The following is a 26,694-nucleotide window of genomic DNA, read 5'->3' as shown; positions in this document are numbered from 1 at the left end:
TGGGTTGGGGGACGCTATCCATGGTGGAGGGGATCCCTGGGAGGTTGAGGAGGGAGGGTCCCTGGGGGGCATTTGCCAGGGAAGGCAAGTGGGTCCGTGTGTGGGGGTGAGAGTGGAGGTCGGGGGAGAGGCGATAGGAGATACATATGTGGGCATGAGGGCACATTTCAGTGCAATGCATAGTAAAGTCATTGGGGGCAAGATCCAGCAGGAAAGAGAATATATAGGTCCATGTGGGGTGAAATGACTCTCATTAGTCCAGTGTTCCTTATGGTCGACTGGCAGGTCAGTCCCGTCTTCTTCCGCGGCAAGTGAGTCCATGCGTGGGGGTGGGAATGGGGGCCTGGGGAGGGCAATGATGGGGTGGGGTGACTGGCACAGTGAAGTGACCTGGGACGGGCTGCAGGGCTGCTCTGCTCGGGAAGATGCTGGTGGCTCCATACAGAGCGGGGGAGCCCAGGTGTACCCCCAGTGGGAAAGGCAGGGCGAAGGAGGGCAGCAGAGGCTTGGTGGTCAGCTTGAGCTGCTCCAGCTCTGCTTCCTGCAACTTCTTGGCCTTGGCCCTGCAGTTTCTGGAACCAGATCTTGACCTCGGTCTCCGTGAGGTTGAGAGAGCTGGAGAACTCGGCCCGCTCGGCGATGGACAGATACTGCTTCTGCCAGAACTTCCTCTCCAGCGCCGGCAGCTGCGAGGTGCTGGAGGGTGTGCGGGGGCTTGCGATCGTTGGCACAAACGTGGAGGCTCACGGGGCTGGTCGGGGGAGGGTGAGCGGCAGCAGTAGCATCTGCAAAGATCGAGCGCGGTGCCCGTTCCAGAGCCGGCTCCTTCCCTGTGTTTGTGGTCTCCCGCTCCGGCCGGTGCTGCTGGGCAGCGTGCCCTCGCTAGAGCCTTTTGGGAAGCCTCCTGCCAGCTCGCTTGGCCAGGCGCTGCCCGGCTGGGGGTAGCGCTGGCGAGAGCACGAGTGTCGCCCTGGCACTGATGCGCACTGTGCCCCCTCCCTGCGCAGAGCCGTGTGACGTCCTGTGCCCTGTGCCTGGTAACTCCCCAGCACTGCTGGGCAGGGGAGAGGGACCATGTCACCCGGCTCCAGAGGCAAAGGGGTCCTCTTACCCCTGCCTCGACTGGGAAGATTGTCAGAACCCCGGGACACTGCCAGCCTGCCTACCTCCTAACAGAGGGACCCTTGTCGCTGTAGCCTGCAGCACCACCCCACCGCAACGGCCCCTAGCGGGATCTCACTGGACCCTCAAACACCAGCTGGGGGCTCCTGGGCGTCCCCCAGCAGAGGTGACGATCCAGGCAGATGGATGCTGTCTGCATCCTGCTCCCTTCTTTCTCCACATGGAGGCGGGTTGGCCCGGGGGAGAGGATCTGGGTGCGTGGGGGGGCCATGGCTTCCGCTGCTGCTTGAGGTGTGAAACCTCTGTTTGTGATGCCCAAAGGAGTTACTGAAATAGCCTGACTGCCGGCCGGTGGAAGGGGCTAGCCCAGAGTCCAATAGGGATTTTGCGAACTGAGCGGGGAAGGGATATTTAACCTCCTGCTTCAGGCCTTTAGCTGATCGCTGATGCTGAGACCGGGCTGAGATCTGTGTGGGGAGCAGATTATCCCGCAGGGGCTACTGTGGGGGTCCCACTTCTCTCTCTGCAGGGTCAAAGCCTGGACACTGAGCTGAATGCACCTTGGCTCAGTCTGGTTATTCCCATGTTCCCAGCTGTCTCCATTTTTTGAGGGTGGGGGGAACCCCTTAAATGGGCCTTGTTTTTTGAGGGGTGGGAGAATAGGGCCCCTCGCAATCCCTGGCCTGTGTTCTGGCTGGTGCCAATTGGTGAGCAATGCAGAGAATCTGACAGGCCAGCAGAACTTACTTCTGAATAATGCTTTCATAGCCTCTTCTGCGGGAGGCGTGTGCTGCTCTTTAGCTTCAAAGCTGCCTTGTAGTCACTAGCACGCTAGCTGCATTAACCGCTTCCCTGCCAAATGGCACCAGGCAGCTGTGGCCCCTCAGGCTGGGACCCAGCCTGGTAAGGCATGCTAAGTAAGGTCAGGTTAGCATGTGGCTTCGATGGGTGACCTCCCAGTGTTTGCCTGTAAGGGCTGTTCTTCCTGCTGGCCCAGTGTCTTGGCACCATGGGAGGCAGTGTGCTCAAATGGATGGAACACAGGGCTGGAAATCAGACCTGGCTGTATCAGTCACCTGGGGCAAGTCTATGGGTTGCCTTGTGCCTTCAATTTCTCCTCCCACCCTTTGTCCATTTAGCTCTTCACACAGTACAGCGAGGCTGTGAACTGAGTGGGGGGTGTCTCCCTGGGTACAAGCCATGATGTCTGGAGGTGCTGTGCTGCCCATGAGATGTAAATAGGGTCATTAAGGATCCCACATCACTTGTCACAAGCCTAGGGCATAAGCTCCAGAGTCCAGACGATTACGTTCTACCAGCCTGAATTCTGAGCCCAGGGTGAGATGTAAATAGGGTCATTAAGGATCCCACATCACTTGTCACAAGCCTAGGGTATGCAGTCTTTCGCAGTGAATTGTGGGAGAATTTGCCTGTCCTTCCAGGCACGTGGGGAGGAATTGTGGGACGGCTTTGGAAGACCAGCTTGCATTGCAGCGTGGGCATGTTGCCAGCAGACGCATTGTGCTCTCGGGTGTTACCTCGTCCCTGGGAAGGGCCAGCCATCTTGGGTTAACCGCACCAGGCACTGGAGGGAAGGGGATCAGTGTGTGGACAGGACTCGTGTTAGGGGCAGTGCTCGGGTGATGACAAGCCCCAAGACAGATCTTCTCCAAGGCTGCTTCCTTCCCCATGGCGGCTACTTTGCTTGAATGAGAAGCGATATTAGGGCAGCATTTGAGGTCCACAGATATACCCTGGCTCCTTGGGATGTGACATTTCGGGTCTGTGCTGGTTTGATTCCGGGGACGTGCCTTTTCCTAATTTCCTTCCTGTACCCTCCAATCCTGGAATCCCTCAGTTCTCTCCGCCTGTGTCCGTGCCGCAGCTCCGATGTGGGGCCCCGCCGGCCGAGGCGAACTTTGGCTCCAGGGCAGAAACGGGGTGCCCTGGCACAGACAGTGCCAGGCTTGGCTGGCTGTGTGGAGGTCAGACCGTTGAGGCTCCCAGGCTCTGATGATTCCTGGGCTGGGCGGCGTGCCCAGTGGAACCCTGCCCCGTGGGAATGGATCTACCCACCATAGTATGTGGCAAGGTGGACGCTCGTCTACTCTTGGATGTCCTGACTGGGAATGCGTGCTGCTCCCCACCCCTTATGGTTGGCAACTGCATGGAGGGTGGAGCCTGGGGAGGTGCGTGTCAGACGCTCCCTCGAAAGCTGCTCCTCTGGGCCCCCCCAGGGGACTGTGGGGGGGGGGGGGAGGTGAGGAACAAGGTCAGGGCTCCCTGCATCCAGGTCACTTTCCCCAGCTGGGCTGCGTAAGGCGAGGGCAGAGAGCAGCAGCAGGTCCTGAGGCTCCCTCACAGCACAGCCCAGGTGGGGAAAGTGAGCTGGGTGCAGGGAGCCCTGGTGATGCTTCTCACTCCCCACAACACACTGGGGAGGGAGTGGAGGAATGTTGCGGGGGGCGGGGCGGGAGGAGGGAGCAGTAGCTGCATCACCGCTTCCTCCCCACCCCCCATGTTCCCAGTCTGCTAGGAGGAATCAGGGAGGGTCACAGCCCCACACCTGGCCGGGGTCGGGGCTCACAGCTCCTGACCCCCCATAATCATGTCACGACCCCTGTTTGAGAACCAGTGGTCTAGACCAGGGGTGGGGAGGGGAAACTGAGGCACAGAGCGGGGCGGGGGCTTGTCCAAGGCTACGCAGCAGAGCCAGGAAACAGAACCCAGGTGTCCTGGGGCAGGGCTCTAACTGCTGGGCCGGGCTGCTCTGACCATGCTGAGCACTCCTATCATGGGCGGTGCTTTGCGCAGGTTATCCTTATCCTGGGGGAGCTGCTTCTCCTTCTGTCTCTCTGGCGCGGAAGGGGTTAACCCCGCAGGTTGTTTCCAATCGGAATTCAGGGCGCTGAGAAATCCCCTTCCCTGCTGGGCAAAGCGGCTTAGGAGGGTTGGGAGCCTGCGATTGGTGCTGGCTGGGCTAAGGCTGCCTGCAGCAGCTGGCTGGGAAACGGGCCGGCCTGGGGGTGCTCCGACCAGCCCCTCCGTGACCCTGGAGCCGGAGGATAATTCTGCAGCTGGTCTGACCAGTTCCTTTGCCCCAGGAAAGGGATCTCCCTCCCCACTGGAGAGCTCTGCTTGCTCCCATGCCCAGGGCCCCTCCGGGATCCCAAGAGAGGGGCCCACACCCCCATCTAGGCTCTCTCTCTAGTGCCCTGATCTCTCACCCCCCCCCCCCACCAGGCTGAGGGGCTGTGCTTGGGGGGCACTTGCTTTCCTTCCTGGCTGGCATCTGGGGCTTCCTAGCTATGTTCCGCTCAAACCCCTCCGTGAGCACAGAGGGATGAGTCTAGCTAGTGGGCTCCCAGTTCCTAGGAGGGGAGGCGATTTCCACCAGCCCCAGGGGCTCTTCCATCCGGCAGCCTGCGGCTGGGAGCTGAAATGACAGCTCCACACTGGAGATAAGGAGGCTGTGTTTAACAGGGAGGGGAAATTAACCATCGGAACAGCTGACCCAGGGCCAGGGCGAGTCTCTGTCACCTGGCGTCTGTAAATCCAGCCTGGATTGTCTCTCTTGAAGAGGTCTGGCCAGTCAGCCCCCAGTTCTGGGCTGGCCGCAGGGATTGCTAGGGGAGGCTCTCTGGCTTCTTCTACGGGGCGGCAGGCTGAATGGTCCGAAGGGGCCTGCTGGTTTTCTCCCTTCTGCATTAGAGCTTTTTGAAGCTGCTGAAAAACATAGCAGATTATTTTACTGCCACATTTGAGATGATTCCCCCTCCCGCCAGTATCACCAGCCTCAGTCATTCAGAAATCAGGAGACCGGCTTGAAAATCAGGAGATTTTTAGAAACGTGGGATTCTTGTTCTTTGCATTCTGCTGTCTCGGGCTTTCAGGGTCAGGTTTTCCAGTTTTTCTCCCCCTCCAGGAGGGATTATTATTATTATTTTTAATAGAAAGCCAAGGTTCTCGCCGCCTCCCCCTGACTCCAGGAGCTGGGGATTTAAGGAATGCGCCACGTAGCAGGAGGCTTGAGATACACTCGTGGGAGTTGGCAGATGTTCAAAAGTTGTTGTTCCACAGTGTGGCTGTTTGTGCCAAGAGACCGTGACCGTTGCCCCCTCGGTGCCGGGAAAGGCTACAGTTCGCCTGCGGAAGGCTTTGCTAGATGTTATCTCTGCCTCTCCCTGGCAGTGTGCCAGGCGTCTGGAACACACGGGGAGCCCCGCAGCTGTGCTGTACTGTGGGTAGCTCCGTTCTAGTGGCGCCTGCCTTAGTTCCAGAGGGCCACCAGGGATTGGCACGGCTCACCTGGAAGAGTCCCCTCTGTGCAGCAGCCCCTGGACCTTGGTCCATTTGAGTGGGGTGGGGTCGCGTGTCAGGGGGTCCCTGTGATAGGCATGCTGTGCGCTGGGTCCTTGGGGGGGTGCGGGCCGCAGGCCACCTTACTTTGCACAGGAGGAGCGGAGGTTGGCCTCCCCCCACCAGCTAGGTGAGCCGCCTGGCTGGCGTGTGGGGAGGGGGGTGGGGGTCTGCGCCATGATGGGGATGGTGGAGAGGGGTTAATCTTGGCTGGTTTTGCAGGGGTGACTGTAATACTGTTCTGTAGCTGCTGCCCTACAAGTTGCTCGGACTGGGAGACGGATTAGAAACAGGCCCCCCCTTCCCTCCCGCCCCCCTTTTCCCTGTACGCTTGCAGGGCCAGCGCAGCCTTTCCCCTCTCCGAGGGGTCCAAGGGTGCCCTGCCGCCCTTCCCGTGTGGCATTTCGGGGCAGGCCCTGCAAGCCAAGGTCTCCGAGTGGGCACCCCAGATCTCCTGGTGCCTTTCCCGCGTGCTGTGCCCCAGTGGCCAGGTCTGGAATCGCCTCCCACCCCCTCTGGGTCTCCTGGCAGCTACCCTCTGCCCCAGAGCTGGCTGCATTTCAGGCCTGCCCAGGCTGTGTCTGGGGCCGGCGGAGAGAGGCGCTGTAGGGATGTGCTTGCTGGGTCCCTTCGTGGCCTGAGCGCAGGTGGGCAAGGCTGATGGGCTCCGGCCCAGCCCCGGCTGAGCGCACCTGGTGGCCCGAGCCAAAGAGTTTCCCTGTGGGTGTGGCACCCACATGCCGCTCCTTCCCGCGGAGGGGGCGGTGACCGAGTGGCTCCAGGTGCGGCCTGACGACAGCAACCTCTGCGCCCTGCCCCGTTCTCGGGTGGCTCCCAGGAAGGCAGCGCCGGCTCCCCCCCGGCCAGTCCCCTCACTCGTCCCGGCAGGCAAGGACCTGGTATGTTCCTCTGGGAGGAGAAGATCAGCCTGCCCTGGCTGTCTGCCCGCATCTGCAAGCTCTGGGGTAAGGGGGTGAGGCCAAGGCCCCCTGCGTCTGGACCCAGGGCCGAGCCTGGGGGGAGGGAAGTTGTGTGTGTGTGTGGGGGGGAGGAGGAGAATAGCAGAGGCTGACAAAGGGAGCTTGAGTGTCACAGACCTGCAGCCACACGCCTGCCCTGCGGTGTGTGGGGTGGGGTTTGGGGGGAGGGGGGGGAGGGTGTGTTCCTGGTTACGCATGCTGCAAAGAATGCAGAGTCCGGCTGGGGACGGGAGGGAAGGGGGAATGGCTGGGGGAGGGGGGCGCTGGGCAGAACGGGGCCTGAGAGCAGCGGGTCCCCTTCAGCCGGCCCCGGCTGCAATGTTAGATCCACCCCATGGGTTTCCCTGACCTTCAGATTAGGGGTTGGTTGGGGGAGGGGTGACCTCCTTCCCCCTCCCCTGCACCTCAGGATTTAGTCCTGGGCACTGGCTGGTCTGTTCGAGGGCTGCAGGCTTGATGTTCTGGGGATAGGCTTGGAGGCGTTTCCCGTGCTGAGCCCCAGTTCTCAGGTGCTTCTGAGCCTTTGGGCTGGTGTTTCGCCGCCTGCCAGCGGCACCGTGTTCTGCTGGGGCAGCTGGGTAGCTTTCCATCCAGCTGGCTGCGCGGGATGTGTCAGACACAGGCACTTAGCAGTCGCCTTGTGTGTGTGTGTGTATGTCTATGAGACCCTGCCTGTGTCTCGGGGAGGAGAAAGGGCTTTTTGCACTGTCAGAAATTGCTGGGATTCTTTGATGCTTTGCACGTGGCAAAGGGTTTGTTGTTTTCAGGCTGGCAGTGGTGTTGGGATCTCTTGGCCTGGCCTCCTATGCAGCCCTGGGGGTGGGGGGAGCCACTGCTGGGGTGAAATTGCTGCATTCACTTGGGTGGGGGAGGACGGCGCCCAGGGTGTCGCCCTCTGACTGTGCCTGAGGTCGGCTGGCCTTGTGTTTAAGTCCTGAGACCTGGGAGATCTGCATCTGGGGCTGCCACTGGCCCTAGTCATGACCTTGGTGTCACTTTGACCAGAGGCTTCACGCGGATCTGGTTACCCCAGTTTTCTGGGGGCCTGACAGGCAGCACCGGGGACCCTGCTTTCCAGGAGGGCTGGGCACCCACTGCTCCAGCTGGAGTCACGGGGCACGGCACAGGCGCTGCACCTCCAACAGTCCAGCCCTAGCTGTGCCCGGGTATCATGGGAACTAATGACTCTTCCTTGGCCTGAATCTCTCTGTGCCAGAGCTCCCCACATGGAAAATGGGGATCACTCCCACCCGGGCCCATTGGCCTCCCCCCGGCAGTCCGGCTGAGAGGGGAGGGTGGTTTCAAATTCTGCTAGTGCAGAATTCCCACCGTGTCCTGTGGTGGCTGGGTTGTTCCCTGTGCACGCCTCTTGGCAGACAGTGAGGTACTCAGGGGTTGCTGAGGTTGCAGGGGGGTCAGGGAGGGCAGATCTCACCTGCAGACCCTTCCCTAGAGGAGGTATTTAAACCACTTCCGTGCCCTGAAGCCAGGCAATGCTGCCCCTCGATGGCTGTGGCCCTTGTCCCCCAACAGCAAGGAATAAATCGTCCAGGAACTGAGAGCCGTCTCACAGGCAGGAGGGGGGCAGTGGATGGCAGCAGAGTCCAGTGGTCAGGTGTCCACATAGGTTATCGCTTCCTAACCCAGCAGCCTCCCTGCCCCTTTCCTGCCACGCTGCGATGTGAAATGAAAGCGCTCACAGTATGAGCGTCAACTTCCATCAAAGGCATCTCCGTCGGCTCCCAGTGACCTGAACGGGGCAGCTCACAGCTCAGAGAGACTCAGGCCTGGGGCAGCTTTCCCTTGTGCCAAGCAATGGGCTCAGGCTCTCTGCAGACTCAGGCAGCAACGCTGTGTTGGTCACACCCAGGGCAGCTCCCCCTCCACCCAGCGATGGGCTCAGGCGCTCTGCGGGCTCAGATGCTCTGTGTTCTCAGACAGCATTGCTGTGCTCTTGACAACCAGAGCAGCTGGAGTGGGTTTGATTTTTCTTTCAGTGAAAGCAGGGACCCCAGAGAGAGCTGAGGAGGCCAGTTGTGCCTCCCTTGGCCAGGGGTTTGCCCCACGCCTGAGGAACACTGAGCCAGGGGCTGGGCCTGGAGGCACTGGTGAGGGATGGAGTGTCCTGGCCCCGGCCGTTGGGGAGGCAGGGAGCCATGTCCGTGTCTAGCAGCTGGCATGCGTGTGTGGAACAAAGGGCCTGTGTCCCTAGGCAAATGCATCTGGGCAGTTCCAGCCTCCAGAGATACCAGTGACCCAGGCCTTCCCCTCCATGGGAGGGACCTGGGGCCTCACACCACACTAGCTGCTGGGTGCCTGGAGGGATTGGGTGCCTGTAGCCCTGCCCTTGGGGCTCCTGGGCGTTGTTATCTGCCCCTGGGGTTCAGTTGCTGCGCTGTGCCAGCTGTCTGACACACACTACGCCTCACCTGGCACTGACAGCCCTGCCCCCATCCCCTCCGTGCCCCATCCTGGCCTTAGTGCCACAGCCTGGCATGGGGGGGGCTGCAGTCGTGACCCGAACTCGCGTGCCCATGGGCAGCGGCCAGTGAAGTACGTCCAGGGCCTGCACTGCTGGGTGGCTTCTCAGGCAGCAGGTGGGGATGGCGTGTGTCTGACAGCCTAGCTGGTGGGGGGCGATGATCACGTCAGCTCTTGGGCAGTGCCCTGAGGCGGCCTGGCCCAGGCCTGCGCTGTCACTGCCCGGCTGCAGGGGGCTGGGACCAGAAACAGGTGGGCGTAGGGTCCAAGCATGGCTCCGAGGGTTTACTCCTGCCCCAGCCACCTGGGCCTGGCCACTCCTCGGGCCGTGTCTCCGGACCCCATGGCGATGGTGGCACATGGGGTCCAGAGCAAGAAGGGCTGTGGGGTCTGGCGTGTGGGGCTCTGCCCCCTCTCACCACACTGCCTCTCTCCCCACCAGAATCCACCCAGCTCCCGGCAGCACCCTGCCCTGACAGTGATGACAGGATGCCCGTCCGCACTGCGGCCGGCACACGGACCCCGGAGCACCCAGTGAGCCAAACGCACATGGAGGGGCGGGACAAGGCTGCCGGCCACGCGCCGGCCTGGGAGGGGGACGCCTTGCGGGTCAACCAGCTGCACAACAGCAACAACAACGCTTCGCCGGGGGGCTGGCTGGCTCGCAAGGGCTCCCGCTCCCTCTCGCCCTTCGGCACCCGGGCCCCGGCTGGTGCCAACCACAAGCAGAGCTACCTGGAGCGCGTGGTGCTGGAGCTCGTGGAGACGGAGCGCAAGTATGTGCAGGACCTGCGCAGCATTGTGGAGGTGAGACCCTCACTCCCCCCCGGGCCCTGCCAGGTGCATGCCAGGCATGAGCCACAGGCTGGCCTTCCTCTGTGCCTCACCGCACAACAGCGCCTCCTGCTGCCACTGCGTGGCACTGTGTGGCTCTCCCATTCCTATTGCTCCTGGAGCTGGGGATCTCTGCTGTGGCATAGTTGTGTCCTACTTGCAGCGGGAGGCTCCACACGGCCCTCGCTGTGTGCCCTATTGGTACTAGCAGCTGGGAGGTGCATGGCCCCGTGCCAGGCCAGCTGGGTCTGTCCCCCAAACACCTTGGGGGGTTGGCCTCTTTCACCCCCAACAGCTGGTCTGGCTTCTCCGGGGAGGGGGTCCACAAGTGGGATGAGTTCCCAGCATGCAGCGGGGCTGGGGAGGGATTGAAATGAGGGGTGCTGGGAGGGTCAAAGGAGTGTGTGGGGATAAAGCTTCCGCCATGGACCTCAGCCCGTTGGCTCTGCCCTGGCTGGGCTCACGCGGGGAATGGCACGGCCCACGGGCAGCAGGGCAGAGGGAAGTTGACCAGGAGACAGGGACCCAAGTGGGGAGGTTCTGCTGGGTGCTGAACGGTGCCAGCCTGATGCGGGGGAAACCCCCCTGGATGGCCCTGCCAGGACGGGAGGAGTGGGGGGCCGGCCCGGCCACAAGAGCTGATGGCGCCTCTCTGCTCACTGGCCCATGCTGCGGCTCACCCTGGGCGCCCGGCAGGACTATCTGGGGAAGATCATAGACACTGAGGAGCTGCTGCTGGAGCCAGAGCAGGTCAGCGCACTCTTCGGCAACATCGAGGATATCTATGAGCTCAACAGGTGAGCTGTGCCCCGCCCACTCTGGCCCTGCCCCGCCCACTCTGGCCCAACCTCCTCCCCAGCTCACTCTGTCCTGATCCCTGCAGACCCTCCTGCTCCGTTCCAATCCCCACCCCCTCCATCCCGTCCCCCATAACCCTATCCCCACCCATTCTGGTCTGACCCCTGTAACCTCTCCCATCCCCCTCCAGCCCTGCCTCCCGCCCCCTCTGTCCCATCCCCAGTAACCCCTGCTCCTCTGGCCCTATTCCCTGCCCATTCCGTTGTGACCCCTAGAACCTCCCCTCCTCCATCCTAAGCCCCTCCGGCCCCAGCCCACTCCATTGTGACCCCACCTGGCCCTGCCCCCCATCCTCACCCGACCCCCAACCCGCTTCTGATCTGTCCCTGCCTATTTCATTACCACCCCCACCTCGCCTGCTCCACTCTCCAAACGGGATAAGGAGGAAATGTCCCGGGACAGGCATCCCCCTAGAATTGGAGAAGTCAGTCTTAGTGCTCAGCAGAAAGGGGTTGTGATACTGAGGGACTCCCTTGGGTTCCCCCCAGCTCTGCTGGTGCCTGTCAATCCCCACCCACAGCCCCTGCTATCCCAGCCTTCGTCTCCCCTCATCCCCCAGCTCTTCCGGTGGCCCTCAGTGCCGACCCTCAGGTTTCTGACTTTGGAGCCGGGATCTCATTGTCAGTCTCCAGAGGTGAAAGGCTGGTGCCATCCGCTGCAGCCGCCTGAGTGGTCCTGGCCTGCCTGAGGGCGGAGGAGCGACTCCAGGCTGTATCCCTCTCCCTCGGCTTGAGAGCCCTCGGGCAGATTCCCCGCAGCCGGGGTGGGGCTGTCCTGTCTACTCAAGCTCTTTGGGGCAGGGACCATCCCTTAGTCTTTGGTCTGGACCCACGTTGCACAACTGCAACACAGGGCCCCGGGAAGAGGGGGGCTGCCAGTGCGTCTCCCCTCTCATAACACTTGCTTTGTTTTCAAACCTGCCAGCACCAGAAGGGGCCCTGCCCCCCAGGTGGGTACCCGGCCGGGCACGCTGCATGATCCGCTGCCTGCCCTCTGTTTGGTGGGGGGGGGTTGTGTGCTGGTGGGGGGGGGAGGGGGAGTGTTCCTTGCACGTGTGCAGCATGTGCCTGGCCCGTAGGGCTCTGCGCGGGGCACCGGGCATGACTGACGGTCTCTCTCTCTCTCCGCCCAGTGAGCTGCTGCAAGACCTGGACAGCTGTGACAGTGACCCCGTGGCCATGGCCAGGTGCTTCGTGACCAGGGTAAGGGGGGCTCTGGCGGTGGCGTGCTACAGTGAGCGCTTGCCAGGGACGGCCCGTGGCGTTGCCCTGCGCTGGGCGAGCTGGTGCATTCGGGGCTTGTGCTAGCGCCTGTCACCCTCGTCTGTGAGTTCCTCCCACCTCCCAGGCCTGGCGTAGCGCATGGCCCTGCTGGATTTCATGGGACAGCCCATGGTGGCAAGCTCACGGTGGCAGCGGGGGAGGAGGACTGGCTGGGGCACTGCTGGGGAAGCTCGCAGCACTGGGGCACTGTTGCAGGGGCAGTTGGCTGCTGCGGCGTGCGGAAGCCCGGGCTGGTGGAGTACTGGCAAGGCCGTGCCCAGCGTAAGCACTCGCTGGCAGCTGTGGCTGGGCACAAGGAGGGGTGCAGCTGCTGAGTGCAGGCAGAGCGATGCGGGGGGTGGGGCGGGGGCTCCTTCTATAGACCTCACTCGTGGTGTCTCTCCCCGCCCCTCTTGCAGAGCCAGGATTTCGATATCTACACCCAGTACTGCAACAACTACCCCAAGTGAGTGTGTGCGTGGGACGGGCACCTGGCTGCTGTGGGAACTGGTGCCTGCGGGGGGCGAATCCCTGCCTGTGGGGGGTGGGGTTGCAGGAGATGGTGGGATCTGAGGTGTGGCTCCATCACCCCTCTCGTGGGGTTTTTTTGGGAGGGTGTGGGCTATGCACCCCCACATTGCTGCCATTCTGGGAGGAGGAGCAAGGTGAGATGGGGGCACTGCCAGAGCTGGGAGGGGCCAGCGTCTCCTTGTACAGTGGCTTCTCTCAGTATCCCAGTCGCTGGCTTGGGGGAGCCCTGGAGCAAGTGCCTCAGTCTGTGCCCTGGGAGGAGAAGGGGGCCGAGTGTCACACTCCCCACCCCCTGATCCGCATGCGGGAGCGAACGGGGTTGGTGTCTGCACCTGGGCCCATATGTGCCATGTGTTTGTACCTTGCATCCGTCCCTGTGGTGTCTGGGCGCCGTGCCAGGCTCCTGTCCTGTGTGAGTGGGCATCTCCCCTCGCCGCGGTGCCTGACCCCTGCCCCGCGTGTCTCCCCTCACCACGGCGCCTGATCCCTGCAGCTCAGTGGCGGCTCTGACCGAGTGCATGAGGAACAAGCACCAGGCTAAGTTCTTCCGCGAGCGCCAGGAGCAGATTGGCCACGCGCTGCCCCTGGGCTCCTACTTGCTCAAGCCTGTCCAGAGGATCCTCAAGTACCACCTGCTGCTCCAGGTAAACGGGGGGCATCTGCCCCGGCCCCGCTGCACGGGCATTGCGGTGCCTCCCTCCCTCGCTGCAGGACACCTCCCGCCCCCTCCCTCCATCCCCAGTGCTCTGGCGTCACGGGCCCGGCCCCTGTACAGGGCTCTGCAGTCCCCTTCCGTCCTGCGCTCCCTCCCAGCTGCAGTGCTGCGCTCTGAACCCTACAGGTCCCCTCTGAGCAGCCCCCAGCTGTGTCCTCCAGGCCAGCCCTGCCTCCGGGCCCTGGGCCAGCCCCACACTGCACCCCGCTGCCGCACTGCGCCCCACTCCTGCTGGGCAGTGGGAACAGGGGCAGAGGTGGGGGGGGGGGGCTGGGCATAGCTGGTAAGCGGATAGCCGGGCGTGGGTGGGTAGGCGGGGAGCCGCGAGCCCTCACACTGGGTGGTGCCCACAGGAGATCGCGAAGCACTTTGACCTGGAGGAGGCCGGCTACGAGGTGGTGGAGGAGGCCATCGACACCATGACCAGCGTGGCCTGGTACATCAACGATATGAAGCGCAAACATGAGCACGCCGTGCGGCTGCAGGTGAGTGTGGGGGGCGTCCATTGTGGGGCGGGGCAGGAGGGGTCCCTGGAACCATGATCTGGGGAGGCCCTGCTCAGTGGGACTGGCTGGGATCCAAGGGCCTCCTGCATTTTCCGAAGGTCCCTTTGCGAGGCGGTCGCCACTTAGCTCCAGCGTCGCTGCCTCTGGCCCAGCCGTGTCCGGGGACCCCTTGCTCTGGCCCCAGGTGAGGCCTGAGCGGGGGACGTCTTGGCGCACCCTAGGATGGGGGGGCAGCAGGGCTGAGACGCCCCCCTCAGGTCTGGGGTGGGTGGGGGGGGTGTGGAGGAGAGAGGCAGCTGGTTCGAGAGATTCACCACCTGAGGCCGCCTCCCACCTTGCCCGCAGGAGATCCAGTCCCTGCTGCTGCACTGGAAGGGGCCGGACCTGACGACGTTTGGGGAGCTGGTGCTGGAGGGCACCTTCCGGGTGCACCGCATGCGCAACGAGCGTGCCTTCTTCCTCTTCCACCGCACCCTGCTCATCACCAAGAGACGGGGCGACCACTTTGTCTACAAGAGTCACATCCCGGTAACCCAATGCGCCACCCCCAGTGGCTCCACGTTAAGTCCCCCTTAACCGCTCCACCCATCCTCCTGCCCATCCCCTGCCCCCACCCATCTGTCCTCTGGCCAGGAGCCCCGGGGGGAAGGGAGCCCCCGGGGGGGCCAGTGGCACTGGCGGGGCTGGCGCAGGGAGGGGGGGCCCCCAGGGGACTGGCAGTGGTGGTGCTGGTTGGCCCATGCCCAGCCCCTGGGAGGGGAGCCATGCTTGGGTTGCTGATGCCGCTGTCTCCCCAGTGCTCCTCCTTGATGCTGATTGAGAGCACCAGGGACTCTCTGTGCTTCAGCGTCACCCACTACAAACACAGCAAGCAGCAGTACAGCATCCAGGTGAGGGGCTGGTTGGGGACTGCGGGAGGAGGGCTGGACACGGGACCAGCACGTGGTGGTGGTGGTGGTGGGGAGTGGGCTGGCTGGTGGAGGGGAGCCTGGGGAGGCTCAGGGCTGTTCTCCAGGGGTGACGCGTCGCGCCCAACTCCGTGTCGTCACATGTCCTTCCCCCTCAGGCCAAGAGTGTGGAGGAGAAGCGGGTCTGGACCCACCATATCAAGAGGCTCATCCTGGAGAACCACCACGTCATCATCCCCCAGAAGGTGATGGGCCTTATGCCCCCGGCCACCATGGCCAGAGCCCCCCTCCCGGCCCTTGAGTGGAGCGCTTGGTTCTGGGGCCCATGCAGATTCAGCCTGGAGCCAAGCTACAGCAGCCGCCCCGTGTGTGATGGAGGGATTGGGGGCAGAAGGGGCTGAGAGGGGAATGCAGCCCCTATGGTGCGTGCGAGGCTGTGTGTCACGGATCCACAGGTCCGGTGCTCTCGCGCTGCTCAGGGATAGTCCCTGGGAGGGACTCCGTCAGTGTGTCAGCCCCCTTCCAGGTCCCACTCTCACTAGGGCAAGCCGCTCGGCTTCGCCGCTTCCTGGGACCGGACCTCAGAGCCTTCAGCACCCCTGCTTCATGCCGTGAGCTCCCTGCAGCGAGCCCCCCTAGATTGGACCCCAGAGAGAGACTCGCACACCCAACGGGGGCAGGACACCCCCCTTCCTTGATCTGCAGTGACTCTCAGCCAGCGCCGTAACAGCTGGGGGGTTTGTTAGATGTCTGAACACAGCTAGGAAGTCCTTCGTTACCATAGAGACCGGAAAGTTACAGCACGGTCCGTCTGGGTCAGTCCAGAGCCCTCTGACCCCTCCAGTGCCCCGCAGCATCTCCTCCTAGCAGCCCCACACTTAAGCCCCCAGCCTCTCCTTTGTCCTTGTTCCCAGGCAAACACTGTCATCTTGTCTCCACCTAGCCCTTTGCTCTCCAGCTGGTGATGTCTGGCTGGGCTTCCTGCGGCGGGTGTGCCATCCATGGTCGTCAGTTGTTAGGTGCCAAATGTCCGGGCAATTGGAGTGGCCATTGCCTGGGGGGCCTGGAACTCTTCCCCCGCCGCCCCGCCCACCTAGTTAATGAGGCAGCACGTAGGGGAAACTGAGGCACGCACACAACACCCATACAAAACGTTATGAAAAATCCCCACTTTGCCGTCCCCCTGTGGCACCAGTGCGCTGCCCTCCCTGTTTGCTAACCGCCAGATCTCTGCCCTTCTAGGCTAAAGAAGCCATCCTGGAAATGGACCCAACCCGTAAGTGCTCCTTCCAGCTGTTTGTCTGTCAGTGGGGCTCGTCGGGAGGAGGGGGGATGTTATCTGTCTCTGGCCAGGGTGGGTCCCGTGGCTGTGTGTGTCTGTCTCCTGCACTGCTGGGCCAGGCCGGTTCCCCACTGACCAACGATCCTGGCTGGGGCACTGCCAGGGATCGAACTGGGGCTTTTGGGTCTAAGGGCACCAGTCCCTAGTGCCCCAGCCAAGGGAGTTGGTTCCATTAGCACGGAGGCTGCGGTAGGCTCCTGAGCTTGTCTGTGGGGCAGCCGCCAGCCTTAGGACTGCACCAGCCTGAGTGCCACCTGCCGGGGAAGGGCCAAACTTGTGGGGCTGGGGCTCACACGCGCGCGCTCTGGCACGCTGCCAAGGCACTCTCCTGCATTCCTCCTCTATTGGCCTTTCAGACCCCGCTCGCTACAGATACAGCCCAGAGAGGCTGAAGAAAGCGAAGTCGTGCCAGCCCATGGACGAGGCGCCAGCCCGGGCCCGGCAGGGGCGCCGGCAGTCGGGTAAGAGCGCCGATCTGTCTCTGGCAGGGGTGTGCCAAGGGCATCTCTGGCAGGTCCTGAGCTAGACGGGCCTGGCGGAGGAGCCGTGGGCGTTGATGGCTTGGAGGAGCATCTGTCCTCTGCGGCTGGTGAAGCAGCCTTGTAGGGGGTTAGATCCGCCCTCCTAGGTCAGCCTGGCCAGTGGATGCACACGCCACCCTCCCTGCCATGGCCCACAGAGGGGGCACAGTGCCTGGCACAAACCCCGGCATGCTAGTTCCACGCTGCAGGATTCCTTTCTCCCCTCCGGAGAACCAGCCCCTCTCCACCCTCTGGCCCGGGAATCTCTCTCTGATGTGGAAAACCTTTCATCAGCGACGGTGAAAGGGCCCCAGATAGGCATGGCGTGTGGGTCACCCTGGCTGGAGCGAGGGCCCGCAAGCTGGGCTGTGTCCATGCAGTGAGGGGGAGGGTGGCTGGCGGGCAAGGCTGAGTGCTGAATCTGCTCCCTCGACATGTCCTGAGGGGTGGAGCTGGCCAATAGGCTGTCTGCCTGGGGGCTGGGCTGGCTCACTCCCCATTGCTCTGTGGGGGGCGGGGCTGGATTGTCCGTGTGCAGGGTGAGCGCTGGACCAGGCCAGTGCCCATGGGGGCACCGGAGATATGGGGGTCTTTGTGTCCCAGCCAGACACACCTGGATCTCTGCAAAGAGTAAACAACCTTCCCCTGCACACACCTAGTTAACCGTGTAGTACATAGGGGAAACTGAGGCACACACACTATTCATCCAAAAATATTATGAAAAAATTCCCACCTCATCACAGGAACACACAATGAGGGGCCACCTGGGAAAAGGCTGGTTGAAGCATTTCGCCCAGCATCACACAGGAGCTCTGTGGCAGAGGCAGAGATAGGGAACAATTCTCCAGGGCAATATTCAACTGCCCTTGCCTTGAGACCCTCCTGTCTCATTCTCTGCACCTCTTCCAGCTTCTGCAACCAATGAGGCAGGGTCCTACAGACAGCAGCCTCCTGCGCTGCAAAGCCCTGCTCCAGCCCCAGAGCAGGGCCCACCCCGTGCATGGATGAGGCAGGATCTTGTGGAAAAGCATAGTATCATTAGACTGTCTTATAGGGCATACCTGCACAAGAGGCAGAGCTAAGGGTGTACAGGCAAGCTTAGTTCGCACATTTCCTAACTTGACTCCGCAGCCGTAACATTCCTTTAATGTAGCTATTTTGCGTGTAATTCCTTAGTCTTCAAAAAAGAAAACCGAAAAAGCAGCAGTTCCATCCTGTGGCATCATATTGACATCCACCCCCTCACCCCCGGTGGTCATTGGCAGGGTGGGGACTTTTAGATCCGCCTCACAAACCTCTGCCACTTGAGCTTACAGAGTAACTTGCAGCAGTAGTAGGTTGTCATCCTTTGTGTGGCCCAGCATGAGGGAGAGACCCTTGGCCAGTGAGTTTCACAGCTATTTGCTGACAGCAGACTGGTGAGACTCAGGACTCCTGGGTTCCCTTCCCAGTGCTGGAGGGGAGAGTGTCCAACTCTCTTAGTGTCCTCTTCTCTTTGTCCCCTCTATGGTTGCCTCCGTTCCCACGGGAGGGATTTCCCTGCCGGGATGAAGCTAGCCAAGCTGACCCCAGATAAACTGAAGTTTGGCCCCACGTCCAACCCCGTTTGCATGCAGTCAGACTGTCGCCCGCCCGGCCAGGAGGGCAAAGCTCCAGGCCCGCTCCCAGCAGTCAGAGCCACAGGCAAACAACAGCATGTATGACAGCAAACCCAGCCTCCGCCCGCCAGCCGTGGAGCTGTGCGGCTGTAGGGAGTGGAGGGAACCGGGCTCAGGGCTCCCCACGTGCCCCACTTTCCGGAGTCGAACCTGGCACCAGCCACATCTCTGCTGGCTCTGCACAGACCTGCGCCCCTGGGGTCGCTGGGCGTGGAGGGCCCCCCCCCTTCCCTGCAGAGGCCGAGGGATACCCCTGTTCTCGGGTCTCACTCCTCTGCTGTGGAGTCACTGCCAGGCACCTCAGAGCTGGGGTGCCACTGGGCTGGGCTCCCAGGCCCTGCCCCACTCGCCGGGTTATCACAGATCCAGCCGGCCTTGCGCAGCTCCCAGCCGGGGCCACCTTTCTGAAGCCTTGGAGTGCTGGGTGCCGGGACCATGGCCCTACTGACCATCGCCTGGCAGGGGAAGCCCCACGTCAGCAGGGCTGCTTCGGGGCTAGCCGTGGGCAGGCATAGCACAAGGCCGGCTGTGTAGTGTCTTGCAGGGCCGGGGGCGGTCAGTAGAACTGTGTCAGCCCTCACGGGTGTGTCTGTCTTGTCCTCAGAGCCCTTCCACAGCCGGCACCGTGTGGAGAAGCTCCAGGGCGGACTGTGTGGTGGCATGGGGTCGGGGTGCGCAGCTCGCAGGAAATCTGGTGCGAGCTCCCCTCTTCAGCCTGGGGCACGGGGCTCGAGCGCGGGCAGGGGGACGGAGACTGCGGTGCTCTGGGCTAAGCGATCCGTGGCACGTGGTGCTCTTGGGGCTAATCATGGGGGTGCAGCTACGGGGCCTGGTGAACGGGCCTCTCCGGCTCCCCGTGGCCGGCGTAGGCAGCAGGATGCCATTGGAGGGAGGGGCTGGTGGATGGGCTGCCCTGGGACCCTGGTTTCCAGGAGTGGGAGGCGGTGGCAGTGGAGCCGTGGCGTCAGAGAGGTGCATTCCTGGTGGGCTGAGGCTGCGCTGGGGTTGGGGTCCGGAGCTGGGCAGAAAGCAGACGTCTCCGGCTGTGACCCTGGGGGGGCAGGGCCTGGCCGGTCGCTGCTGATCGCGTCTCGGAGGGTGGGGGAGTTGAATGGCAGGCCTCTCACTCACTGCTTTCCCCACAGAGCCCACCAAGCAGATCGTCAAGCAGCTGGGTGAGAGAGGTGAGTGAGCCCCCGAGATGGCCCTTCAGCCCCCCAGACCCTCTGTGCTGGGCAGACAGGCCGGGGGAGAGCTCAGACTCCTCCCCGCTTGGCAGGCTGTGCCCTGGGGGAGCAGGACTCAGTGCCCTTATCCCAGCACGCTGGCTTCCTGCCCAGCTGCAGAGGAGATCCCCGCTGTGCCCTGGTGTCAAGGGCCATGCGGGCGCCAGGCTCTGCCCCACTCTGCTCCTCAGTGGTACGAAGGCCCCAGGCCCCCCAGCGCATTAGAGCGGCCTTGGCACGCCCACTTTTCCCTAGGCAGCTGCTCTAACCTGCCCTGTTGATGTGTCGGCTCCCAATAGCACCATCCAGCTGCTTGGTGGCCAGCCCAACCCTGCTGCCCTCGGCCACCTGCGGCTCGTGGGCCTTGATTGGCGACTGTGGGGATGGGGAGTTCTGCCAAGAGCCGGGCGGCCTCGGGGGGCCAGGCAGGAGGGGCAGCGTTGGGGGGGATGCGCCGCTCACCTGCTCCTCTCCCATTGCTGTGGCTGTGGTGCACACCGACCCCTTTGCTAATTGCCTGTCTCCTCTCTTTCATGTGCTGGGGACGTGGCAGCAGGACTAAAGGTAAGACCATAGAATCACAGGACTGCAGGGCCAGAGGGGACAGCCAGGGTCATCTAATCTAACCTGCTGCCAAGATGCAGGATCTGTGATGGCTAAACCATCCCAGACAGACAGCTATCCAGCCTCCCTTTGAAAACCTCCAGTGCAGGAGCTTCCATGATCTCCCTAGGCAGGCCTGGTCCACGGTCCTGCTGTTCTCACCGTTGGGAAGCTTTTTTTCCTGAGATTTAATCTAAATCTGCTCTGCTGTAGTCTGAACTGATCGCCTCTGGTCATGCCCTCTGCGGCAAGAGAGAGCAACTTTTCCTCCATCTCTTTTTATGGCAGCCTTTCAAGTATGTCCCCCCTCAAGTCTCCTCTTTTATAAGCTGAACATATCCAGTTGCTTCAGCCTTTGCTCACACGGCTTGTGTTCCAGCTCTTTCATCATCTTTGTTGCTCGCCTCCGGATCCTTTCCAGTTTCTCTGCATCCTTTCTGTACATTGGTGACTGAAACTGGACACAGTCCTCCAGCCGAGGCCTAACCAGCGCTGAGTAGACCGGTACTGTCACCCCTGTGACTTGCATGCTGCGCCTCTGTTAACGCAACCGAAAATTGCATTTGCTTTTTTTGCAACAGCATCGCCTTGCTGGCTCATGCTGAGGTTGTGATCCACCACAGCTCCCAGATCCTTCTCAGCTGTGCTGCTGCCGAGCCAGTTCTCCCCCGTTCTGCGTTTGTGCAGTCGGTTTTGCTCCCCTAACTGTAGCACCTTACATTTGTCCTTGTTGAATTTCATTTTGTTGTCTCTAACCCAGTTCTCCACTTTATCAAGATCCCTCTGAATTTTAGCTCTACCCTCCACAGTGGTGGCCATCCCCTCTAGCTTTGTGTCACCTGCATACGTAATCAGTATGCTCCCTCTTCCTACATCTAGGTCATTAATAAGGATGTTACACAACACTGGACCCTAGAACAGTTCCCAGGAAAACCCCACTTGAGACCTTCCTCCAATCTGGCATCATCCCTTTAATAGTTAGTCTTGGTTTGCGGTTGTTTAACCAATTTTGTATCCACTTAATGGTACTTCTGCCAAGCTGGCATTTCTCCAGCTTACCTATCAGAATATCATGGGGGACCGTCAAAGATCCAGAAGCCGTCTGGGCCTGGGGGACAGTGGGAGGGCTGAAGGCGCCAGCTGGGTAGCAGTGAGCAGTGGGAGGGGTCTGGCCACAAGGCTCCTATGCAGCCTGGGGCCCCTTGAACGCCTTCTGTGCATCGCACGCATGCAACCCCCCCTCGCCAGTCGCGTGCTCACTCACACTGCATGCTTGTGCCCCGGCACGCACGGCCCAGTGGCCCCCAGCTTCTGGCAGATGCGTGGAGTCAGGACAGGGGCTGGTGGGGAGGACACCCCCCGCCGGGCCCTTTTGGGGCCTCGCCAGCAGCTCTGGCACCCCGGGACAAGGTGGTGCTAAAAGGAGCCCTTGTTTGTCGCCCGAACAGCATGCTGACAGCACCGGCACCCTCCTGGAGGCCAGGGCGCCCTTGCTGCCCCCTGGCAGCACGTGGCAGCCGGCTGAGGCCCAGGGGGGCGCAGAGGAGGTGGAGGAGGAAACCCTGGGGAAGGAGGAAGAGCGGGCACTGGGCACGGGCTCGCTGGAGGAGCTGGCTGTGAGTGACAGCAGTGAGAAGGAAGCCGGGCTGGAGGAGGAGGAGGAGGGCCCGGCGGGCGAGGAGCAGGTAGCGGACTTTGCCAGCTCCCTGCTGGCGGCGCTGCACGGCTGGCACTGTCGGGCCAACGCTTTGCTTTTCTCTTGGGGCCGCACGGTGAGGTGTCTCTCCAACCCCCTCTTGCATGCCGGCCTGGCGCATGGCTCGGGGCTGCCCGCCCCACCCCCACCTGCTCTTCTCTGTCTCCCGCCTGCTGCCTGGCACGGGACTGATCCCCACTCAGCACCCCCTGGCCGGGTTGGAGCTTGAGCCTGTCTCTGCTATTAACCCTTCACTGACCGGGCTGGCCGAGATGGAGTGGCCACTGTGACTCCTAGCATGCTTTCGCACCCTCTCACCCCATCTAACCCCACTCACGCTGGGTCCCGAAGAGGCTGGAGTGTCAGAGGCGGCCCCCTCAGCCGGCCCGTCTCTCCTGCGGGGAAGCTGGTCCGGTTCCCTTGGAGCGCGACGACGACGTGCAGCCGATCTGAACAGTGCTGGGTCTCCGCTGGGAGCACTGATGTCAGACCCTGTCTGGGTCCAACGCTGGGCCCCGCCATCGGATCTCGCTCCACGGCTCTGGTACCAGAACCCAAGACCTCTAGGACGTTGCGCTCAAGGCTGCTGGTGCTTAGCCGGGTCGGGACTGGGGAGCCGCTGGGGCCTCTGATGGTACCTCGAGCCGGGGCTGTCGGAGCCACGGCCTGGCGGGGTGACGTGTCCCCTTTGCTGTGTTTCAGGGCAAGGGGCAGCGAGCAGCTGAGGGGCACAAGGGCTGCATGATGCCCAGCAGCCAGGAGCCAGGGAGCTACGAGAAACGCCACAGCACAGAGACGACCTCGGACATCCTGGAGGTGAGAGACGGCCCGTGGCCCCGCTGCTCACCTGCCCTGAGGGGGCGAATGGGCTGCGCCTCCCATTATCCGTAACAGATAAGGGGCGTGGGCTGTCGGGCCGGGCGCTGCGCAGACGCAGTCCTGGTCTCAAAGAGCTCACAGCCAAAGGCAGACCCCAGGTGGGAAGGGAGAGGTCTCCCAGCAGGGAGCTGGGACAGATCTCAGGTGTCCCGAGTCTCAGCTCGCTGAGTGCCCTGCCCACGGGCCCATGCCGCCTTCGTACCACCGGAGCAGCAACTTCCTGATCCATGAGCAGTTGCCCTTCGCTCTAGCGCCTTCCGCCCGTGAATTTCACAGCCCTCTGCCAGTGTCTGTTCTCCCAACACTTATCCCTCTTCTATAGATAGGGAAACTGAGGCACGGCGAGGTAGGATGATGCCGCAAGAGAGCAGCAGCACCCAGACCCAGTCACCTTCTTGTCCCCTGCTCTTACCACTGCTCTCACAGTGCTTCCCTAAAGCTGGGGCTAGAACCCAGGAATCCGGGCTCCCAGCCCCCCCTGCTCTAAGCACCAGACTCCATTTCCCTGCCAGAGCCAGGGATAGAACCCGGGAGTCCTGACACCTAGTGCACCCTTTGCGACTGGCCACCATCCCCTTCTTTTTCCCTGGCTGTTGGGTGGGAGGCCGAATTTGTCTCCAGCCAGCCTGCCCCTGCACCTTTGAAGAAGAGAGCCCTTCTTGGCTTCCTTCGAGGGGGCATTCCAGGAAATCAAAAGCGGTAACTTTATAACCAATCAAAGGTAATTAAACCCCTTTTCACTCCATGGCCGAGCAGCCGGTGGAACTCCCCGCCACTGGAAGGGGAGGGAAGGGCCAGGTGCAGAGCATGATAAGAGAAAAGCATTGGACGTTCCATGGCGAGCAATATCCAGAGTGAGAAAACAGCGACTGCTCCGAACATGGTGGCAGGAGGTCTGCATGGGGGCAGGTTATGCCCCAGCTGCTACTGTGGGGGTACCATGGCAGGCGCGGGCCAGAGCAGAACAGGGATGCTGGGTTGGGCGGCTCCAGTCTGGCACATCTCCTGCATCTTGTATTAAGCAGGAATCCCACGCTCTGACTCCTTCCCACCCCGGAGGAGGGGAGCCAGTGTCCCAGGCACGGTCTGTTGGGCGCTGGGCTGGGCCCGCTTGGCAGAAGCACGCACTCCCTACGCCCACGCACGTCTCCGCTCACTCTCTCTCTGCTGCCCTGCAGGCTGGTGCCGCCCTGGAGCCCGGCGCCCTCCACGAGGAAGAGCGTCCGGAGGAGCCCCCCGAGGCTGCGAGCACCCCTGAGCCGGCCCCGCGGGGGGAGGTGGAGCAGGAGCGGAGCCCCTCCCTGGCTGCCCTGGAGAATGCAGAGGACCTCAAAGCCCTGAGCAGCGAGGAGGAGGAAGATGAGGACGCCGGGGCGAGGAGCATCCTGCCGCCATCCGTGCTCAACCAGGCCAGCGTCATTGCGGAGCTGTTCGTTAGCAGCTTCTCGCGGCGCAGCAGCGTGGCGCTGGAGGAGGGCCGGCCTGGGGGCTTCGTGACACCCAGGCTCGTCAGCCGGAGCAGCAGCGTGCTGAGCCTGGAGGGCAGCGAGAAGGGACAGGGTCGCAGCAGCACCACGGGCTCCCGGGGCTGCGTCTCGCCGCCGGAGGCAGTGGGTGAGGGTGGGGGCCCGGGGCCCGGCTCCTCCTCCCGCAGCGGGGCTGGGTCGCCCAGCCCAGCGGAGGCCGAGGGCACCGCTTGCCGCCGGAAGGAGTCCATGCTCTCCCAGCGGGACCGGCTGCTTCTGGACAAGATCAAGAGCTACTACGAGTGCGCGGAGCACCGTGACGCTGGCTTCAGCATCCGGCGCCGGGAGAGCCTGTCCTACATCCCCCAGGGGCTGGTGAGGAGCTCGGTCTGCCGCATCAACAGCCTCCCACACCCACTGCCCGACCCGGACGCCAGCCGGAGAGCAGGCGGCAGTCGGACAGCCGCCTGGGTCCTGTCAGGCCTCCCCACTGCCACGGGGCACAGAGCTGCCCCCCTGGGCCGGGCTGAGCTGAGCACCCCCGTCGCTGACGAGGAGTTCCGCCCGCCCTCCGAGATGATCAAGGTGTGGGAGGGCATGGAGAAGCTGAGCGGCGGCAAGGCCTGCCCGGAGAGGGGCAGGGAGGAGGCGGGAGGCACAGGTGACCCCGCCACCACCGAGTGGCCCCTGGGTAGGAGCCAGGAGAACGGCTTGGACCTGCACGAGCCACTGCTCATCCTAGAGGACGACGAGCTGAGTGCCATCATGGAGGAGTCCGCCGTGCCGTCGCCCGAGAGCCGGTCCCCCACGGAGCGGGCAGGGCCCCCCAGGCTGGCACGAGAACTGAGCAGGGGCCAGCGGGGCCTCCCCGCCACGCCGCACTCCGGGGTCCTGCCACTCACGCAGGCAGCGGAGGCCGAGCTGAGCGAGCGCCTGAAGAACAAGGTGTTCCAGCTGGCGCGCCAGTATAGCCTGCGCATCAAGAACCGCCAGCCCGCCGGGCCCAGGCGCCTCGCCAAGCTGGAGGAGGTGAGGAGTTTTGCGGAGCCCCCACTGCATGATGGGCAGCAGGAGGTGAAGAGAGGCACAGGTGGGTGCTCCCCGGGCCGCGGGGCTGGGCAGGAGGGCTGGCACAGGGCAGGGAAGGCGGGTGCTCCCCGGGCCATGGGGCTGGGCAGGAGGGCTGGCACAGGGCAGGGAAGGTGGGTGCTCCGTGGGGCCGTGCACGAGCGCTGGCAGAGGGCAAGGAAGGTCACAAGGCTGGGCGGGAATGCGGGTGCTTCCGGCTCCGACCCCTCTGCTCACCGGTGTGTGTGGTTCCCCCAGGCCCGTGGAAGCCGGTGCCGTCTCTCGTGGGCTACGAGCAGGTGGTGCTGCAGGAGTACAGCCCCCGCATACCGCTCTCTGCCGCCTCCTCGCGGGACAAGTCGCCTAAGCGATTCTCCTTCAGTCCCTCGTGCCCCACCTCGCCCGGCAGCTGCGCCTCCTCCAGCCCACGCCCTGCCTCGCCGGGCCCCTCATCCCACAGCCCGCTCAGCCCCATCGTGGCGGAGACGTTCAGCTGGCCTGACGTGCGGGAGCTGCGCTCCAGGTACTCCTTCAGCACAGCTGCCTCCCGCTTGCACCGGCCTCCCCCAGTCAACAGGAGCCGGTCAGCACCAGAGAAGATGGTGGAGGAGCTGCCAGGAGGCCTCCAGGCGAAGGAGGGCTGGAGCGGGCCAGAGGGGGAGAGATCCCGGCTGGAGCAGAGCCACGAAAGGGGCTGCATTGCCGAGGGGAGTCCGGACCCCAGCACCCGGAAACGCCAGAGGAACCATAGCACTGGGGTGCTGTGCGTCACCGCCAAGGCCTTGCTGGACAACCAGCAGGTCCTCATCCTGGAGAAGGTGCCGGGCGCCCCCAAAGAGCTGCTGGACGCCGCCAGCTACGTGCAAATCCGCTCACCCACTTCGCGGGAGCGGATCTCACTCAAGGCCGTGGTGGAGCGCTGCAAAGCCTACCAGGAGTCGGACGAGTACCGGTGGCGGGAGGAGGGCCCAGCCCCGGAGCCCAGCCAGGCCACAGGCCGGGAGGAGGCAGCCGCCAGCCAACGGGGCCGCGTGAGGGACTTGCGGGAGAAGTTCCAGACCCTGAACTCTGCCAGCTGAGCGGGCACTTGGCCTGCCCAGCTCGCAAGGGGAACACCGGACCCGCGTGTGCACAGCAAGCGCCTTCCTCTCCTCCCCCAGTCAATGCCAACCAGGCCTGGGACGAGGCCAGGCCATGCCCAGAGACCTGTTTTCCTCTGTGCTGGAACGTGGGATGGGGGCTCTGCTGCACTTGCAGATCCTGGGCTGGCGGGAGCAGCGGGCAGTGCCCTCCATCAGGACCCTTGGTGCTGACATCTGCCCGGCCCTGCCCGCCGCTCTGGGGCTGATCCTCGGCAGCCCTGCCAACGCCCTGTGGGCCCGAGAGCTCTGCTGCCAGCTGGCGCCGTGCTGCATGGAAGGGAGTGTGGTGTCCTCAGGCACCCTGCGCAGGGTGACTGTGTATGGGGGGGGGTGTTGGCTGTACACACACTTCAGTGCAATAATCACGCTGTGGCCAAGCCCCTCGCCTCCCGCCTTGTCATGTCTCTTGCAGCCTCTGCTCTTCAGTGAGAGGAGGCAGCCTGGCCTAGGGGGCTCAGCACCTGCTGCCGGGGGCCCCTGCGCTTGGCTGGGGCCGTGGTACAGTCACCGCCCCCGTGTGCGCGGAGCACTCTGATG

General features: G+C 63.1%; 1 protein-coding gene across 1 annotated transcript; it reads left to right on the top strand.

Annotated features, from left to right (window-relative positions):
- The first annotated feature begins 243 nt into the window (after positions 1 to 243).
- PLEKHG3 (pleckstrin homology and RhoGEF domain containing G3) lies at positions 244 to 26,543 on the top strand. The gene is made up of 21 exons (XM_067550704.1): positions 244 to 311; positions 570 to 754; positions 9,385 to 9,749; positions 10,473 to 10,573; positions 11,767 to 11,836; positions 12,316 to 12,362; positions 12,921 to 13,071; positions 13,496 to 13,627; positions 13,994 to 14,176; positions 14,446 to 14,538; positions 14,715 to 14,801; positions 15,799 to 15,832; positions 16,255 to 16,359; positions 18,682 to 18,771; positions 19,223 to 19,261; positions 19,857 to 19,867; positions 21,355 to 21,829; positions 21,875 to 22,146; positions 22,305 to 22,418; positions 23,660 to 25,037; positions 25,274 to 26,543. The coding sequence occupies exons 1-21, from the start codon at positions 244 to 246 to the stop codon at positions 26,092 to 26,094; spliced, it is 4,821 nt and encodes a 1,606-aa protein (XP_067406805.1). The 3' UTR covers positions 26,095 to 26,543.
- The last annotated feature ends 151 nt before the right edge of the window (positions 26,544 to 26,694 follow it).

The sequence above is a fragment of the Emydura macquarii genome, unplaced genomic scaffold, assembly GCF_026122565.2.
Source record: "Emydura macquarii macquarii isolate MOO-44397 ecotype Brisbane River unplaced genomic scaffold, CSIRO-AGI_Emac_v2 contig_1305, whole genome shotgun sequence".
NCBI classification, from domain to species: Eukaryota; Metazoa; Chordata; order Testudines; family Chelidae; genus Emydura; species Emydura macquarii.
This window is presented reverse-complemented; position numbering and strand designations above follow the sequence as displayed.